This window comes from Crinia signifera, chromosome 5 (assembly GCF_055691185.1).
Source record: "Crinia signifera chromosome 5, ASM5569118v1, whole genome shotgun sequence".
Classification (NCBI taxonomy): Eukaryota; Metazoa; Chordata; class Amphibia; order Anura; family Myobatrachidae; genus Crinia; species Crinia signifera.
The window spans coordinates 37,625,378-37,643,135 of NC_139221.1; the positions used below are offsets into that span (position 1 = coordinate 37,625,378).

At 43.3% G+C, this 17,758-nt stretch overlaps 1 protein-coding gene across 2 annotated transcripts; it reads right to left on the reverse strand.

The window, feature by feature from the left end:
* Positions 1-1,115: 1,115 nt before the first annotated feature.
* PLEKHF2 (pleckstrin homology and FYVE domain containing 2) lies at positions 1,116-17,434 on the reverse strand. Of its 2 annotated transcripts, none has more exons than XM_083187024.1 (2): positions 17,277-17,434; positions 1,116-8,838 (listed from the first exon to the last, which is right to left on the reverse strand). In XM_083187024.1, the coding sequence occupies exon 2, from the start codon at positions 8,822-8,824 to the stop codon at positions 8,078-8,080; it is 747 nt and encodes a 248-aa protein (XP_083043150.1). In that variant the 5' UTR covers positions 8,825-8,838; positions 17,277-17,434; the 3' UTR covers positions 1,116-8,077. The 2 variants fall into 2 exon arrangements, with proteins under 2 accessions (XP_083043150.1, XP_083043149.1); XM_083187023.1 differs by lacking the exon at positions 17,277-17,434 and adding an exon at positions 16,993-17,209.
* Positions 17,435-17,758: the final 324 nt, after the last annotated feature.

Sequence of the window (17,758 nt, forward strand, 5' to 3'; positions counted from 1 at the left end):
ATGACTGTCGACCTAGAGTCAATCTATGATCAGTCCGGATACCCAATGGCAGGTATTCAATGCTGTTTGCGAGTGGTGACAGCGAGCAGGGCTTCCTGCTCGCTGTCACCACTCACCCTGACAGTATTCAACACACCCTCCGCATACGCCAATTCCCCCTCGCTCCGTTTTTTGAGCGAGGGGGAATTGGCGTATGCGGCTCCAGAAGCAGCGAGACTCGCGGCTAAAAACAGCGAGTTTTCTGCAGTAGCCGCGGGTCTCGCTGTTTTGGGGAATTCTCGCCGTCCTGTGACGGCGAGGATTTCCCCAGAACATTGAATAGGGCGAGCGGCCGGCGCGGGGGTTAAACAGCGAGGATCGCTGGTTTTCGGCAATCCTCGCTATTTAACCCCCTCGCCGGCCGCTCGCTGCAGCATTGAATACCCCCCCATGTGTGATACTTAAAACTAGCTAGCGCTTCCATCACCATTTCACTACGCATTTATTTATGCCTAGGACATTGATCAAGTGTATAATGCATTTGGATCCAATGGGACAGCAACTACAGAAGCGTACATAGCAGTGGCGGAACTTGTGGGTGGCGAGTCCTGGTGCAAAAATAGAATATGAGCCCTCCTCCTCCACCACAACCCAAGTTCACAGTCTGCAGCACAGCAGCGGGTGACAGGGAGAGGTGCAGAATGTTGGTCCGTGCACCTGCTGCACCAATGGTAGTTCCGCCACTGATACATAGGAAACAAGGGGCAAGTACTGCTGATACACACCATCATGTTTTAACCCTTTGAGTGCCAAGCGACTGTCAATATAGGCGTGAAAATTAACAATTAATTGTGTAAATCATAATGACCTGTACCGCTTATCTTATATAGGAAATATAATCATTTTAATACAAACATTTTATTTTTGAATTTATATAACAAATGTGAGCGACATCTCTCACAGAAGGGTTATAGACAGCAAAAGGGGAAAAAAAACAGCAGGATTAAATAAATATAGTTGAAACTGTATATTACACAGAAAACGGATCAAACTTCATCAATCTTTAAAAAGCAGTAATTGTTTCAGTACAAATGGAGAACTCTCCAAAGCACAAATCCACATACTCAAATGCAAGATTAGTTATAAAAGTTTTATTTTTTTTAAATGTTTGCAATACAGCCATAGAAAATATTGACTCTTTCAGGAAAGTACAAAGATAGGCTTCATTATTAGGATGGACAAGGAAGCGCAGAGGTTGGGAAACCAGAAGTAGAAACACAACTAGAATTACTTTACATTTTGCAGCATTAAAACAGCTAAAACATTTTCATAGAAAACATACAAAAATTCTTAAAACTGAAGGTGCTAAATTACCGGCACCAAGCACACTGCCAATTACGCCTCTTTGATTGACATGAACTCCAGAATTAAACGGCACACAGCTCGGACATTGTGCTATGCATTCATATTACATATAACCTTTATCAGGCTTATACCTATTGTGCCGTCTTTTATTTACTGACATTTTTATGGCATTGACCAACATTTTGAAACAATCGAATCTCTACAAAATGTGGATGCCTAATACTGAAATTTTAAGCTAAAATAAAAAAAATCAGTGCCAAAAGCAGAGGCTTGGACTAAAAAGTGACATTTCCATTAAGACTTTTTTCTAAAAAGGATATTTTGAACGCTAAACATAAAAGGTACTAATTTCTATAGGTCTGAAATCAAAGGTCCTAGAACCTGTAGCGTTGTCTGACAACTTTTCTTTTTATGTTCGTTTTACAACCAAACAAATCTAAATTTTTTTCTTTACGAGCTCATAAACATTTGATAATTATTAACAAAAAAAATCTGTGACGGCAATATTATCATTCAATTATATTTGCAACACATACCGGATAGCCAAATCTGCCCATGTACAGGAAAGCTTCAGTCTTAGAGGGGGTATGCAATCCCGGATCATGGCTGTCGATCCCTCTCGACAGCCGTGATCCGGTCCCATTTGCGTTTTGCCCGAAATCGACAGGCGGATTCAATGTCCTGCCAGCCGATTGGCAAAAAGTGGGCGTGTTCGTTAAAACTGGCTGGGGATTGTCGATCTGCAGCCGGGATCGTGACAATCCATGGCCGTTATCGGCAGAACGGGCCAGACAGCTTCTAAAGTCCGGCTTGTTCTGCCGTGATCCCTCTTCAATGCTGTTGGTAAAGATAGCATTGAATAGGGCCCCGCCGCTATTCCCCCCAGCATGCAGTCAAAATCTAGTCAGATCGCTTAGCAAGCGAGTCCAAATCGTTACGCGTGTACAAAACGAGCGATAGCGATCTACTATATAAAGTAATCACGTTTAGCACAATCTCAACGTATGTATGGGCGAAGTTCAAGGGAAATTGCCTACCCTAAATAGCTTAGTACAAAAGTTAAGCACAAATCTCAATGTGTGTACGCCCCTTTAGCGATAGATCATATTACATATCGATCTGATGCGGATATGGACAGTGTATTGTGCTCATCGCCGTGTACCCAGGATCGTATCGTTCCATCTGACGTGCTACACTGCCAAATGACATTCAAACTGAACACAGTATGCAGCAATACATCGATCTGTCTCATGATGCATCGTATAGTGTGTGTACTACAGAGATGCATTGTTACATTGAATCAGGCCAATGCCGAGACACCCAGCTTTAGGGATAATGATCATGAGTCTTTATTGTCCGACTCCTATCCTGGCCATAGCCTAACACATTACAGGGCAAGCGAAGATCAAATGACAAAGTAAGAAGAAACCTTGAAAATAGCAGAGCACAGATTACGACTGGGCAGCAATAAAAAGGTAGAACTCAGGTGAGGTGCAGATATAAACACAAACAAGAAATCTAATAAAAATCGGGACATGCCAAACCCAGAGACACAAATTTATATATTAATATTTGAATGCTAGGATCTATTTATCCAAACATATACATATGTATAGCACAAAAGCATCACAAAGAAGGCCCACTGGGCATCAGATTAGAGGCTCCTGGACTACACGAGAAAGGTGCATACACACTATCCGATAAGATCGTTAACGATATCATAATTTTGCCTATCGTTAAATATTATCATGCATTCACAATTTGACATTATAGTCAATGGCTGCATGTTGTAAACGGGGGACAGGTGACATCACTGACCGATATCGCTCAGTGCGCATGCACTATATAATCTGCAGCAGTCTTTTTAACAATACCACTCGCAAAGCGTATCGTATAGTATGTACGGACTCTAAAACCAAGCTCACTGTCTGCAAACCAGTGATCATTCCTCATGTTACAGACCTTTAGCCAGGAGGTATAAATATATTTATCTATGCTGGTAGTGCGGGACAGTCAGCAGAATACCACTGCCTTAAGCTCGGTCACAGAAAAGTTCTTACACCAAAGCCATTCTTACTCAGGTGCCATTTCCCTCTTACAATTAAAGGGAGGTATTCAATTGTTTTTCACCAGAATTTCAGCTCACTATCCCGGGGGGTGGCGAGCTGAAATGCACGAATGAATGTTTTAACCTGACCATAATGAGCACAAAAAAAAAAATAGATCAATTGAATACCGCCCTACAGTCTCCACTCACTTTAGAAGGGAGATTGATTGCAATATAACAATTGAATACCACCCAAATTGTGAGTGAGGCCTCTGTATAGGTTCCATCATTACTGCAGACACAATCTGACATCTTACTGGGAAAGTAAAAACAAAAACAAATAAAGTAACTGCAAGAGAACAGTAGACGGATAACCCTGTGGCTAGACACCTTAAACAAAGTCAAACAAGCACTGATCTATTGCACTCTATCTAGACCAGGGAGTAGAAAAAAGTAGTAGTACAAAGGTTAAACAATGCGATTGGAACTCGTTTCATGCACTAAGCATCTCTGTAAACAACAATGGTACAAAAAACTAAAATCTTCAGCATAAGAAGTGTTAAAAGGGGTATCTACAACTGGACAATATTGCATAGTAGGAACATAGGAGATACCATTATCTTCATATACAGCTCTGCATATGCAACAGTCTACCAGAACACAGGAAGACACAAGGCAAGGACAATCTGCTACCTACAGGGACAGGAGCGGTGTTCTGTAGCAGTGACAGGAAGTCTTATGTCCACACTAGTATGATATTATGTTCATTAACATTGAATTCCGCCTATCGAGTCTCTGTTGAGCACAGCAAAAACGGGCTAGGAATCCAATGATATGGGAAAATGTATAATGTACAGTATGTCCTCTATAACCAGACCAGACAAGGAACACTGGCATTATAGTCACCGTAGTATCAAAGATGGGTCACATTTTCAGCACATGTTCAGGTCAAGCTTGTAATTGGTATTAAAAGAGAATAAATAGGGAGTATAAATCAGTATGCAACATTGAGCACCCCATATTGAAGATCGATTGACTGCCTAGATTAACAATCCCTTTTATCTGACAGCCAAAATGCCATCAGACACCCGGCTTATAACAAAGCTAGTTCTTCTGTACACTGCAGAGCTCTACATTGTTACTGGAAAGAGCAATTTACTAACTTGCAAAGTTCAGGAAAATTTATAGGAAGCGAAAATAAAATTGGCAAATAAAGGGGATGCTAGCAAAAACAAACCCTAAGCCTAGCACATGTGAAACACAGAAGATAAAGGCCCTTATTCTGGTTCACTCACAAAGGCACATTCCTTCTCAAATGGTCAAAACCATGGGCACTGCAGGGGGGCAGATGTAACATGTGCAGAGAATTAGATTTGGGTGCATTATTTGTTTCTGTGCAGGTAAAATACTGACCGCTTTATTTTTACACTGCAAAATAGTCACCCAAATCTAATACTTTCTGCACAAGTTACATCTGACCCACCTGCAGTGCACATGGTTTTGAGCATTTGAGAAGGAATGTGTCTTTGCAAATGAACCAGAATAAGGGCCTTAGCCTGCGTATTCCGTGGAAGACTTCTGTCCACATTTTTCATGTTATTACACCATGATAGATAATAGAATTTTACTACCAGAAGAATATTTCTGTGACACACTAATAAAACAGATTGCTGTATGTAAAAGGTAAACGCAAGAATGGATTTTGCCTAAAGCGAGTTATCCGAGCTGAAAATGAATCAGGGTATTTGTAATCTCACGGAAAGCAAAAGAGGTTTCTACACTTCTGAAAGACATTAAATCTTGTAGAGTTCAAAGATGTATATTTAATAGCTGACAATATTCTAACAACTCTGCTTTGATGGGAATACTGTGCAATGCAGTTATGCTTCTGAGGAGATAAAAAGAAGAGTATGTACCAGCTCTAATATCTAATTGTAATACAAATGTATACGCTGTATAAAATACGTATCACTGTATGAAGGTTAGAACTAGCTCTTTGCATAAACACCTTTTCATATGTTCAACAACCCCCCACCCCCACCCAAAAGAATGTGTCAAATGATTTCCAGTGCTGGGGATTTACACCCCGACATCTGAACTAACACAGCTTTATTAATCTAGGCTAAGTACTCGTCAGAGGTGTCCTTACATCGGAATTAACAATTGCCTATTATCAACATTTTAGTAATTATAAGGAAAGTAACTCATGGGGACAAACAACCCTGTATGTACAGACGCAATGGGGTGGATCCTATCTGCTCCGAAGGGTGCGAAGTGCCGCTCTAGCGCGTATAAAGGCTGGCAACCGCACCCAAATCAAGCCGACCTTGCACCCTTTGCTGGGCTGAATTTGCTTCAAATTGATCGCAACCCTATGGAGGTGCGAGCGCTTCTAGGTGATCTCCGTTCGCCATAAAGTGCTCCCGATTCGCGAACCATCCGCATCTATAATAGGGTCGACCCCGATGTGTAGAATGGAAAATCCTGTCTGCAGCATCTATTGTTTTAACAACTCTATATAAAATGTAGACCTGAGAGACAGTAATAACCATGGCGTATCCCAGCGTACGGACATTTACAGCATGCATAGTGCTCACATTTTAATACCGGTAGTATAAACAGATTTAATAAAATCCCTCATTGGTCAACTGTTCAATAGAAAATCAGGAATAACATTTACAAAACAAGTATAGAAACTTATTGCTGAACCCATATTTCGGCAGCCACACACAGGCGATAAGTGTGTGCACAAGACATACGTATTCTTTGGATTAAGTGAAGGGTTAATGAATTGCATATTAGATCTTTCCAATGTTTTTTATGATTGTGCATTACACTATCCTCCAATGAGCTTTCTTATCGTGCCCGATTATTGGCCACATACCTATGTAAATGTGGTAGTAGTAACAAAATAAAACCTAACACTTTAAGGGTAGGTTAAGGAATTCTATAAAAAAAAAAAAATATTCACCTGTATAAAAATTGAAACAGTAGCCAATTAAGGAATTAAGGTCCATTTAATTAAAAACTGGATGCAAAAGGCTAATAAACTGTTTAGATCTAGAAAAGGATGATACATGATAGTTGCTACTGTGTAGCGCTGGATAACCACTGGCATCTGCCTGTAATCACATGTTCAACCACCCCCTATTGGAACCGCCTGACAAACGCAGACACATTGGCAAGTGGTTATTTTACACACGGTCAAACATAGTAGGAAGCCAGTGGAAATCGGTAGTGCTCCAGAGTAACATTGGAAGCAGGTAAGGGGTCATTGGAAAAAGGGTGCTTTACATTTGTGCATTGTTAAAAATAACCAATACAACTGGTGCCTCTGGGTACGAGTCCTAAAGCTGGCTACAGATAAGAAAATTTGTGACCGATTTATCGTTTTGCACCAAACAGCGACCATTGTGTACCCAGCTGAAGACTTGCCCTAGTGATTTTATATTAACAGATAGAGATGAAGTTCCAATTTTACTGCAATTCAATATCAACAATATTTTTGTTCTTATGCGTACTGAATGTTTCTAATGCATTTCACGCAACCCAGAAGACCAGGGATATTCACAAAACATCCAAAAAAGTGAATACAATAAACCCTCCAGCACAGCAGTACTGGGCATCCTTTAGCATAAACAGGGGAAGAGGGAAGGGGGCAAAATTACACTTACTGGGGATACGGTTGGTTGGTCGACGTAAAGATGGTCGACAGGGGTCTAGGTCGCCATGGCACAAGGTCGACAGGTCATTAGGTAGACATAAGCATTAGATTGATATGGTCAAGGTGGACATGGGGTTTTTCACTGTTTTTTGAGCCGACGGGCGGTACAATCCACTAGGGCATGGTGGGAGAATAAAATAGTGTGAAAAACCCCATAGTAACGCCTGGTATTAACCCTAGTGGTGATAGACACCGTTTCTTTTTTCTTAGTGAAAAACCTCATGTCTACCTTTTGAATGTCGACCTAATGCTTGTGTCGAGCCAACGACCTGTCGCCCTTGTGCCATGTCAACCTAAACCCCTGTCGACCTTCCAGTATGTCGATCTAATGACTGTCGACCATACAATCCATACCCACTTAATGAACCCTAAAGAATGTGCTTAAACAGTTCGGAAAACCTCTCCCATAAGTAAACTAGTCACAAACCAACTGCAGGACACAAGGGGAATAATCTTGCCAACAGTTCAGACATTATAAAATTAGTGTAGACAATAAATCATGTTGACAAATATACAGTTCTACATTGTATACTTTATTCTTATAGTGTCTGACCAAGTGCTAGAAAACACCATGTCAGATATAAAAGTTATTTTTTTTCCAATCGTAGCAACAAGGCACAACCCACGGCGGGTCATGAGACGCGTCCCCTGCGTCTGCTCCCAATTTCTATAAAACATCATTTGCCATTTCAGAAAAAAGCATGTCCGTAAAGATTTATCATCTATAAAAATCTACTAGCTCGGAACAAGCGGAAACAGATTATAAAAAGCCTTATAAAAGTTTATCCCTGAAAGAACCAAAATGATTGTTATAACAAGGCACATGTAGTAATATATTCTCAGGCAAAAGGTGTATCATTGATCTGAGGTCACGCGCTATCGGTAACCACTGTAAATGATTTCGAATGAAGCAGCTCAGTCGATTGTCCTGCTCCCCACAATGATCGTCCTTGGAACGGATCTCAGTCGCTGCTGTCCTCATCGTCTTCATCATCGGACAAATGATTTGATGATTTGGGGGAGCTGCAAAGAGAGTCTGATCGGCCAGGCTGACAGGAGGACAAGTCCCCGCTGGACAGCTGCTCGTAGCAGAAGTCACAGACCCGCACGGCCTTAGACGACTGGTTGGGCAAAAGGAACTTCTTCTCAGAACAGAGTCCGCAGATGACGAAGCCGCATTTACGGCAGTGATGCCTCCGGTTAACAGGCGTAAACTTCACTTTCTTACAGCGCATACAAGTGTGAGCTTCAGAATCTGGGATCCAGACGGCGGCGTGTTCGCTGTTGGGCGTCTTTCCGCTTTTTGAGATTAAATCGAAGACACACTTATTAATGTGGTTCATCCATTCGGATTTCTCTGTGGCGGTGGCCGCATAAACAGCAAAAGACTTTGTAGGGGTTTTGATGAGCCAACCGTTCCGCAGATCGCCTTCATCTGGTATCGTGTCAATTGTAACATTTTCCAGGGGTATGATGTGCTGCTTGTTGTACTTCTTCTTTTGAATAACTATATTGCCGTATACCAGAATGTCATTGAACAGGAAAAACTGTCTTGCTTTGGGTTTCTTTCTGCAAAGCTTTGTTAACACGCCTTCCCCAATCAGAACCCGGCCTTCAATGGCCAGAGGCTGGCCCGCAGTCCCGAAGCATCCTTCTACCACGTTTATACGTCTTGCATTAGCCTCGCTGTTAGCCAGGCGATCCACCATCTTCTTCGGCAGGTCTAAAAAGGATGAAAAAATAAAAACAAAGTTACACAGAGAGGCAATAACAAAAATAAGCACATAAAGTTGAGGACACTGTAAAGACCCCCATACACTACTGCGATTTGCTTCGATTCCAACGGATCAGGCCAATAAATCGGGCCAAACCACGTGTTTGGCCCCCCCCATCTGACCGGACCCTAGAAATTGAACCTCCTGTCGGGAGGGTCTGTCGGGTAGGAGGCAGCTGCTGAGTAGCTCCGGGTGGCAGAATTAAAAAAAAAAAAAAAACTGTCAAATGACTGGCTGGCCGCTGATTGGCTGAGAGCGTTCTCTCAGCCAATTAGCTGCCGGACAGTTTTTTTGGACAGTTTTTTGTTTTAAATTCTCCTGGCCCCTGCCACTGCTGCAGCTCCCTGGGGAAAAAAAAGGCACATCAATGCCAAATTGTAAGTGAGCCCTCCCGGGGAGCTTAGGGATAATTAGGTCTGACTTGTCCTCAGGTCTTAAGCCGCAGACCTGGTGTTACCCCGACAGGTTGGAGGACTGAAATCTCAATATGTGTTACTGTATACAGATTTATATCATGTGGATCAGTGATGCGCCTCAATAGGGCCCCAGGGCCAAATGCAAATTGTCACTTCATGCTTTATTGGCAGATGTGCTTGTACTAGCTTGTAACACTTATATAAAAGGCCTGCTGGTATTCTACTACAGATAGGGAATATCTTTCTTTGACTACATGTATCCGCTTTAATTACAGTGTACAAATTTAGGGCAATGTTTGGCCCCTTTGACGATGAGAGGGGATCCTTAAATGTATAGTATTAGGGTACACCACACAGATAGAGACTATTTATGGGCCACACAATTTACCATCCACAATTAGTGAATACAAGGATCCAGGGTGCTAGGCAGACCAACGGCTAATGCAATAATTCCTTAACCTGATCTCCAACAGTCGCGCGCTTCAAGGCAAGTAAATGCCATATGGCAGAAACATCCATTCAGCCTCCTGTCCTAGATAAGGCTCATCTGACACAAACCAACAGGATGTAATATATAAAAGGCTAAATTACAGTACCTGGAGTTAACCATTTGCTTTTTGACAGACAGCAAATTAATGCTAAGTTAACGTCATTTTAAAAACCAAGATTTAAACAAATATATTTTGTATTTAAATTAAATAGTTACTGCAGAAAGCGGCTTAGATAATAAGACATTCCAACTGCCGGCCTTCCAGTAACATCGCTGCTTAAGTGACAAATGCGAATGTATACTCCGCCAACTAAGGCTAGGTACACACCGTGCAATAATTGGTCTTGGCACACATCCGATTATAGCACAATGTCTACACCAGGGATGACTATCTTTTAAAGACCAGTGCTATATACTCATGTGATCTGGATTGCCACACAAATCACCCAAAATCAATAAATGACCTTGAACTCAGGTAGTCATATTGCCTCTGATGTGAACCAGAAATCACCCACAGGCTGATCTGTAAATAAATAAATCATTACAAGTCGGTGACACCAGTTTCTTATAAAGTGCAGCACAACTGGAAAAACCAATGATGAAACAAACAGGGTATTTATTAAGCTGGATGCACACTGGACGATGCGTACCCAGCGGATCCTAAGCAACGCCGACTCAGCATTGGCAAGTGCGTACATACTTCCACAGCATGGTTCTTGTTAGTCTATAATCTCTGTCATCCAGTATTTCTGCATGTACAGGCGATGGAGAATGTCACCTATGACCAGCGGGAGGGTGTATACACTGAACACATTCTGATTTTGTCATTGCAAACTGTCAGAATCTGCAAAATGGCTAAGGGTGTACAAAGCATTAGGTGGTGGGGATTCCCTACTAATAAAAGCATCTTGCCCCCAGGACATTTTGTAGGAGCTACAGTATAGAGTTAGTGTATTCTATGTACTTACTGCAGCAAGATCATGTTATAGGTAATGAATGTAATCTTACATTATGGCCTTTATTCTGGTTGACTCGATCGTGCGCGAATTCGCACCATGCAAGTCAACCAGAACCTGCCCTGGCAATGGTGGTACACCCACCCCCATTCGCACACCGGGTTTGTTCACCCGGCACGCAAATGGATGTTTTACATAAGCAACCATTCACACGCCATCTTTTGATGGTCACCGACCATCGAATGATGGGAAAGGCACACGCATATGTATGGGTGGTCCAGACTCGTACATATGAATGAAGAAATGCAGTGATATGGGCGGGCAGTTATGTCAGCTGCCCGCGCGCCATGCAATCGTCACGACTGCATTAGCATATGCACGCCCAGCGATGTAAAGGCAGAGTTACCTCTTGTTCTCAGTCTCCTATTGCACGATCCTCTTCGCTGCCATCAGCCCTTTCTGCACAGTAACCTTGATACCAGCTTCGACTACTTCCCAGTTGTACAGTCATGCTCCCCGTTACATAATATTCCCCCCCCCCCAGCCACTTCTCTTTTCTTGCTTAAAAAAATATGGTAAACTATGATCAGGTATTTCTAAAATGACATAACTAGAGTCACCAAGGGGTATTTGTATTACAGGACAACGTACAACACACATTTAGTAACATTTAAAAATGAATAGCAAAAATCACCTTTTAGGAAATGTGTGTTTGAACCCCAGGGGAAAAAAAACCCCAAAACAATCAATTGAAATTGATAAAGATCAACCCTCAATAAAGATAGCACCAAGTATATGAAATACAGAAGTGTCTGTGTGTGCAGTGTTCCTTCCAGCAATGTAAAATAGGACTTTCACATGCAGCACATAGAATATGTAACTGCCAATCTCTACACAATGAGAACTATGACTTAGTGTTCACTCTAGGATCTTTTTAGGGCAGGGTGCTGACCACCGGGCTGGGCATTTTTTGTAGAATGTTTTTGTTTTTTTGTGCCCATTACACATGATGGCATACACCAAAAGTTCTCAGTGGTATGTCAGCGCGGTAGGGGGCAGCGTAAGGGTGCACAGTGCCACACACAAAAAAGGCAGGAGGGAACACCATATGTAAAAGTGGCTTAATTTATAAACAGAACATTCATCCCTACAGCCAGGATAAAAGGGTGTATTATATATCACACATACACTTGTGTATCCCCTGTACAAAGCTCCGTGAAGGGACAATTTTTATCAATAATATTTATAATTAAAACCAAAATATACAGGCATTCAAATATTAGCAGAATGTAACAGGTGCTTTAATATCATATATAGCCGGTGTGGAACTACAGATCCCAGCATGCTTTGCTGGGAGGCCACTTGTTGAATAACCCTTGTGGAGGGAGTTATAGTTGTTGAGGCTTCATTAGCCTCTAAGCAAGTTAATGAATATCTCAACCTGCTGGCGATCAAGCAGAACATCTATGATGTTATGTTCTACATTGCCACTAAGGAGCCAAACAGGTACATCTAGTTCAGTCACTTCTCTTTGCAAACTGTATTACCAATATCCTCTGATCTGAGCAAAATGTGCTCGAAGAAGAAACAAGAACACCAACAGGCTGTTGAGGAACAGGAAATTGCAAGCAGCCTTATAGAGGTAATGAGGTTGAAGGGGGTGGGAGGGTCTAATTCAGCATAGAAGGCAAATCAGAGATGTCACAATCAGTCTGATTATCGAACAGCTGAGCGTGCAAGGGGTTCGCATTGTGCATGTGCAGCAGCATTTAGCAAATAAATATCCGTATGCATAGAAGTTGCAGCAGCTTGACATTTTAGGGTTGGAAACATGGCGATTTCTGGGTGCGTTTGTGATAATGCAGGTGTACCCAGGTGTTTTTTGGTTGAGTCTCTGAGGTCAGCGATGAGCACTACCAGCCTGATTCTCTAACAGATCAGTGGAAATCTAAAGGCCCCCCATACATTAATCTGACTTGTCCTAAGGACAAGTCGGACCCAATTTCCCCTGAGCTACCTGGGAGAGCTCACTATGATTTGCCAATTTTTTGCATGCGATATACATCCTCTCTGGGCAGCCGCTGATTGGCCGAGAGTGCTCTCTCAGCCAATCAACAGCTGGCCTGTCTTTTGAATTTGTATTTTTTTTTTAAATTCCGCTGCCACTGGCTACAGCTCAGTGCTTCCCGGCACCTGCCACTGCCCACCCCTGCATCCCCCGTGTGCTAACCGCAACCCGCACATAGGTGTGTGCAAGTGGTGCTGCTGATGTGTCCAATCCGATAGATTTTATGTGCAGCAGGTACAATCTACAGGGTCAGACCCGATGCACACGGGATCGTGCACCGGGTAGGATGGGATGTCACACACATATGATTTGGGCAGATTTCTCAGCCTGATCCGTTGGGATCATGTAAAATTAGCCCAAATTGTACTAGTGCATGGGGGCATATAGACTGACACAGATGAAAAAACAGCTTGATGGCTCGGTTCCTGTGAATGGATCGCTATTTGCGATTTTGCAAGGGGTGTTTTTATCTGTCTGGGTGATGAATATTTGATCGCAGGGAACGTTTTTTCCTCAATGCACTAAAGAATCACGTACAGTATATTGCTGCAGTCACAGCAAATCAGCTAATACTTGTCCTTATATATTTCTAAAGGGACTTGGACTACAGTTAGGAGAGATATGTCACACATACAGTATACTCATAGTTACATAGTAGGTGAGGCTGAATAAAGACTTGCGTCCATCTACAGTAGTTCAACCTAAGTTTATAGTAGCTAATCCCTTGTTGTATAGTATGCTCTGATATTTTAAACACAGATTTTGTTACTTATTCATACCCTTGGATGTTTTTAACCAATAAATGTTTATCCAACCTTATTTTAAACGTATTTAGTGTCTGCCGACACCACTTCTTCAGGAAGAGAGTTCCAAAGTTTGACTGTTCTGACTGTAAAGAAATTTTTTCTTCTAGATGAACAAAATCTTTTTTCTTCTAATCTAAACTCGTGCCCTCGCATCCTAGATTCCTGTCTAGCAGAAAAAATGGTGTTTGACAGTTCCTTATATTGGCCCCTGATATATTTGTACATGTTGAGCATGTCCCCCCTTAAACGTCTCTTCTCTAGTGTAAATAGTCCCAGCTTGTTTAATCTCTCCTCGTAGCTTAAAGTCTCCATTCCCCTAATAAGCTTAGTTGCTCTTCTTTGGATTTTTTCTAATTCTATGATGTCCACTCAAGTCATGCATTTTAGGATGATCCCCAACGGGGCCACAAACTAGCATGTATTAATCATGGCAAAATGTGGGTGACGAAGGGAGAAGGTGCCAGTGTTCGAACTCTGATTCAGGGATGTTCCATGAAACTGAGCGATTATCGGCAGTGCATGCATGCACTGCGTTTGTTTAGCTCATGCATCACAGTGCCACTGCAAAACCGCACACAATGAGGATTTAGTCACAAAGTGGCTGACAGGAAGTGACACGGTGTTAGCAGGAAGTGGTTGTAAAAACGCAGGTTTGATACACATCCATGAATCAACTCCCAAAGTTTGTTGAACAATTAGTTTAAAATAAACAAATCAGACTATTTAAAGACAGAATATGCTGGCACTATATTGAAGGGCTGTTAATAAACATACTGTACTTAGCTAGCCGTGACAAGCATGCCTAAAAAAACCCTGATGTTTGTCATTTGGAAAAGACAACCCCTCTATCCGGGTCACACGCAGAACACACTGTATGTCAGAGGACAACAAACAGACATGAAACTACCTGAGTCGTCATTCAGACGCTACTGGAAAAACATGAAGACTACAGAAAAATTGATTCCTAAAACGGACTCAGATAAATCCTGCACTTGGGAAGATAGTGACCTAGAAACAAAATACAGCAGACAGCTGTGCCAGCAAGAGGCACAGGGAGGCAAAATGAGGACATTGGGGAAGCTGCTGTGACTTCATATGACAGCTCTAGTGATCGAGTCATCATAATACAGGGATAATAAACAGATACTGTACCATGTGTCACCAGGACAGCGCCAGCAGTACCTATAATAAAGATACTGTACCATGTGTCACCAGGACAGCAGTACCTATAACACAGGGATATTATACAGATACTGTACCATGTGTCACCAGGACAGCGCCAGCAGTACCTATAACACAGGGATATTATACAGATACTGTACCATGTGTCACCAGGACAGCACCACCTACAACACAGGGATATTATACAGATACTGTACCATGTGTCACCAGGACAGCGCCAGCTGTATCCATAGTACAGGGATATTATACAGATACTGTACCATGTGTCACCAGGACAGCGCCAGCAGTACCTATAACACAGGGATATTATACAGATACTGTACCATGTGTCACCAGGACAGCACCACTTACAACACAGGGATATTATACATATACTGTACCATGTGTCACCAGGACAGCGCCAGCAGTACCTATAATACAGCGATATTATACAGATACTGTACCATGTGCCACCAGGACAGTGCCAGCAGTACCCATAATACAGGGATATTATACAGATACTGTACCCTGTGTCACCAGGGCAGCACCAGCAGTACCCATAATACAGGGATATTATACAGATACTGAACCATGTGTCTTCAGGACAGCACCGGCAGTACCCATAATACAGCGATATTATACAGATACTGTACCATGTGTCACCAGGACAGCACCAGCAGTACCCGTAATACAGCGATATTATACAGATACTGTACCATGTGTCACCAGGACAGCGCCAGCAGTACCTATAATACAGGGATATTATACAGATACTGAACCATGTGTCACCAGGACAGCGCCAGCAGTACCCATAATACAGCGATATTATACAGATACTGTACCATGTGTCACCAGGACAGCACCAGCAGTACCTATAATACAGGGATATTATACAGATACTGTACCATGTGTCACCAGCACAGCGCCAGCAGTACCCATAATACAGGGATATTATACAGATACTGTACCATGTGTCACCAGCACAGCACCAGCAGTACCCATAATACAGAGATATTATACAGATACTGAACCATGTGTCTTCAGGACAGCACCGGCAGTACCCATAATACAGCGATATTATACAGATACTGTACCATGTGTCACCAGGACAGCGCCAGCAGTACCCATAATACAGGGATATTATACAGATACTGAACCATGTGTCTTCAGGACAGCACCGGCAGTACCCATAATACAGCGATATTATACAGATACTGTACCATGTGTCACCAGGACAGCGCCAGCAGTACCCATAATACAGGGATATTATACAGATACTGAACCATGTGTCTTCAGGACAGCACCGGCAGTACCCATAATACAGGGATATTATACAGTTACTGTACCATGTGTCACCAGGACAGCACCAGCAGTACCTATAACACAGGGATATTATACAGATACTGTACCATGTGTCACCAGGACAGTGCCAGCAGTACCCATAATACAGGGATATTATACAGATACTGTAACATGTGTCACCAGGACAGCGCCAGCAGTACCCATAATACAGGGATATTATACAGATACTGTACCATGTGTCACCAGGACAGCGCCAGCAGTACCCATAATACAGGGATATTATACAGATACTGAACCATGTGTCTTCAGGACAGCACCGGCAGTACCCATAATACAGGGATATTATACAGTTACTGTACCCTGTGTCACCATGACAGCACCAGGACTACAGTGCCCATAATACAGGGATATTAGATATGACACAGTTACTGTACCCCATGTCACCAGGACTACATAATACAGGGATATTATACAGTTACTGTACCCTGTGTCACCATGACAGCACCAGGACTACAGTACCCAGAATACAGGGATATTATAGATATGACACAGTTGCTGCTCCCCAGGTAGCACAGTGACTGCAATAAACAAAGTGAGCAGGGAAAGTTCTGGTAGGCGGCTGGCAGTGCTAGTAGTAATAGTATACTGGGAGCACTGATAGTAATAGTATACTGGGAGTACTGGAACTGGCAGTACTGACATTAGTACTAGTTGTAGTAGTACCAGTGCTATCAGCCCACCCGAAACCCGCCGGGCGCCAGACCCCGTCACACAGCGCCAGCCTGGGCCACAACTCGCCCACAACATGGCCGCCGGCTCCCCAGGAGGATGAAAGTTTCCGCACAGACCCCAATGGCCGCAAAGTTGTGCCCGGAGACCCGTCCCGCCGTTACCACAACTTACCGGAGGAGCAGCGCGGCCGCTCGGAGTGTACTTTCCGCCGCCTCCCTGCACCGATCACCCGCCCGGGGCAGGAAGCGCCGGAGGGAGGGAGCGCTGTCAATGTGACCAGGGTACTGGCAGCAGCAGGCAGCAGCGAGCGCCGGGACTCCGGGGAACGGCCACTCCCCTCATCACATGCGCCCAGGCCCCACCCTCCCCGGCCCGGGACTCACACACCGCGTCCTGCTGCCAGACGGGCGCCGCCTAGGGGTCAGCGCTGGGGTATTCCCCGGAGTCTCACTCACCACGGTGTCGCTGACAGCCGGGGAACCATGGGGCGGGGACACCCTCAGCAGACACTGGGAACTATGGGACGGGGTGTACACTGTACGGAGTAGGAGGTTAAGCTGTACCGTAAGAGTCTGGCTGCGACGCCATATTAGGAGTGGCACACACACACATGGCGGCTGGTATTACATGCCTCACCTCCCAACATTCCTGCATGCTAAATTAGGACAATAAGCCCCGCCTACTATCGGATACAAACCGCGCCCGGTACCGCCCAATTTAAGATGTACATGCCATAGTTAATAAGCCCCGCCCCTTTCATATGATGGTCAGGGTTCTCCGACCTCAGTCAGCTGGGGAGGGAGGAGGAAGCAATAGTGCATGTGGTAATAGCATGTACATCATTTTAAGCAGAGGCAATCTTATTATTACAGTAGATCAGGTACATGTAACCATTTGTGATTAAGCATAGATATCCTCAAAACCTGGATATCTGGGG

What these genes read in the sequence shown, in the direction of transcription:
- PLEKHF2 (XM_083187024.1), bottom strand. Translation starts at nt 8,824, where the DNA reads ATGGTGGATCGCCTGGCTAACAGCGAGGCTAATGCAAGACGTATAAAC.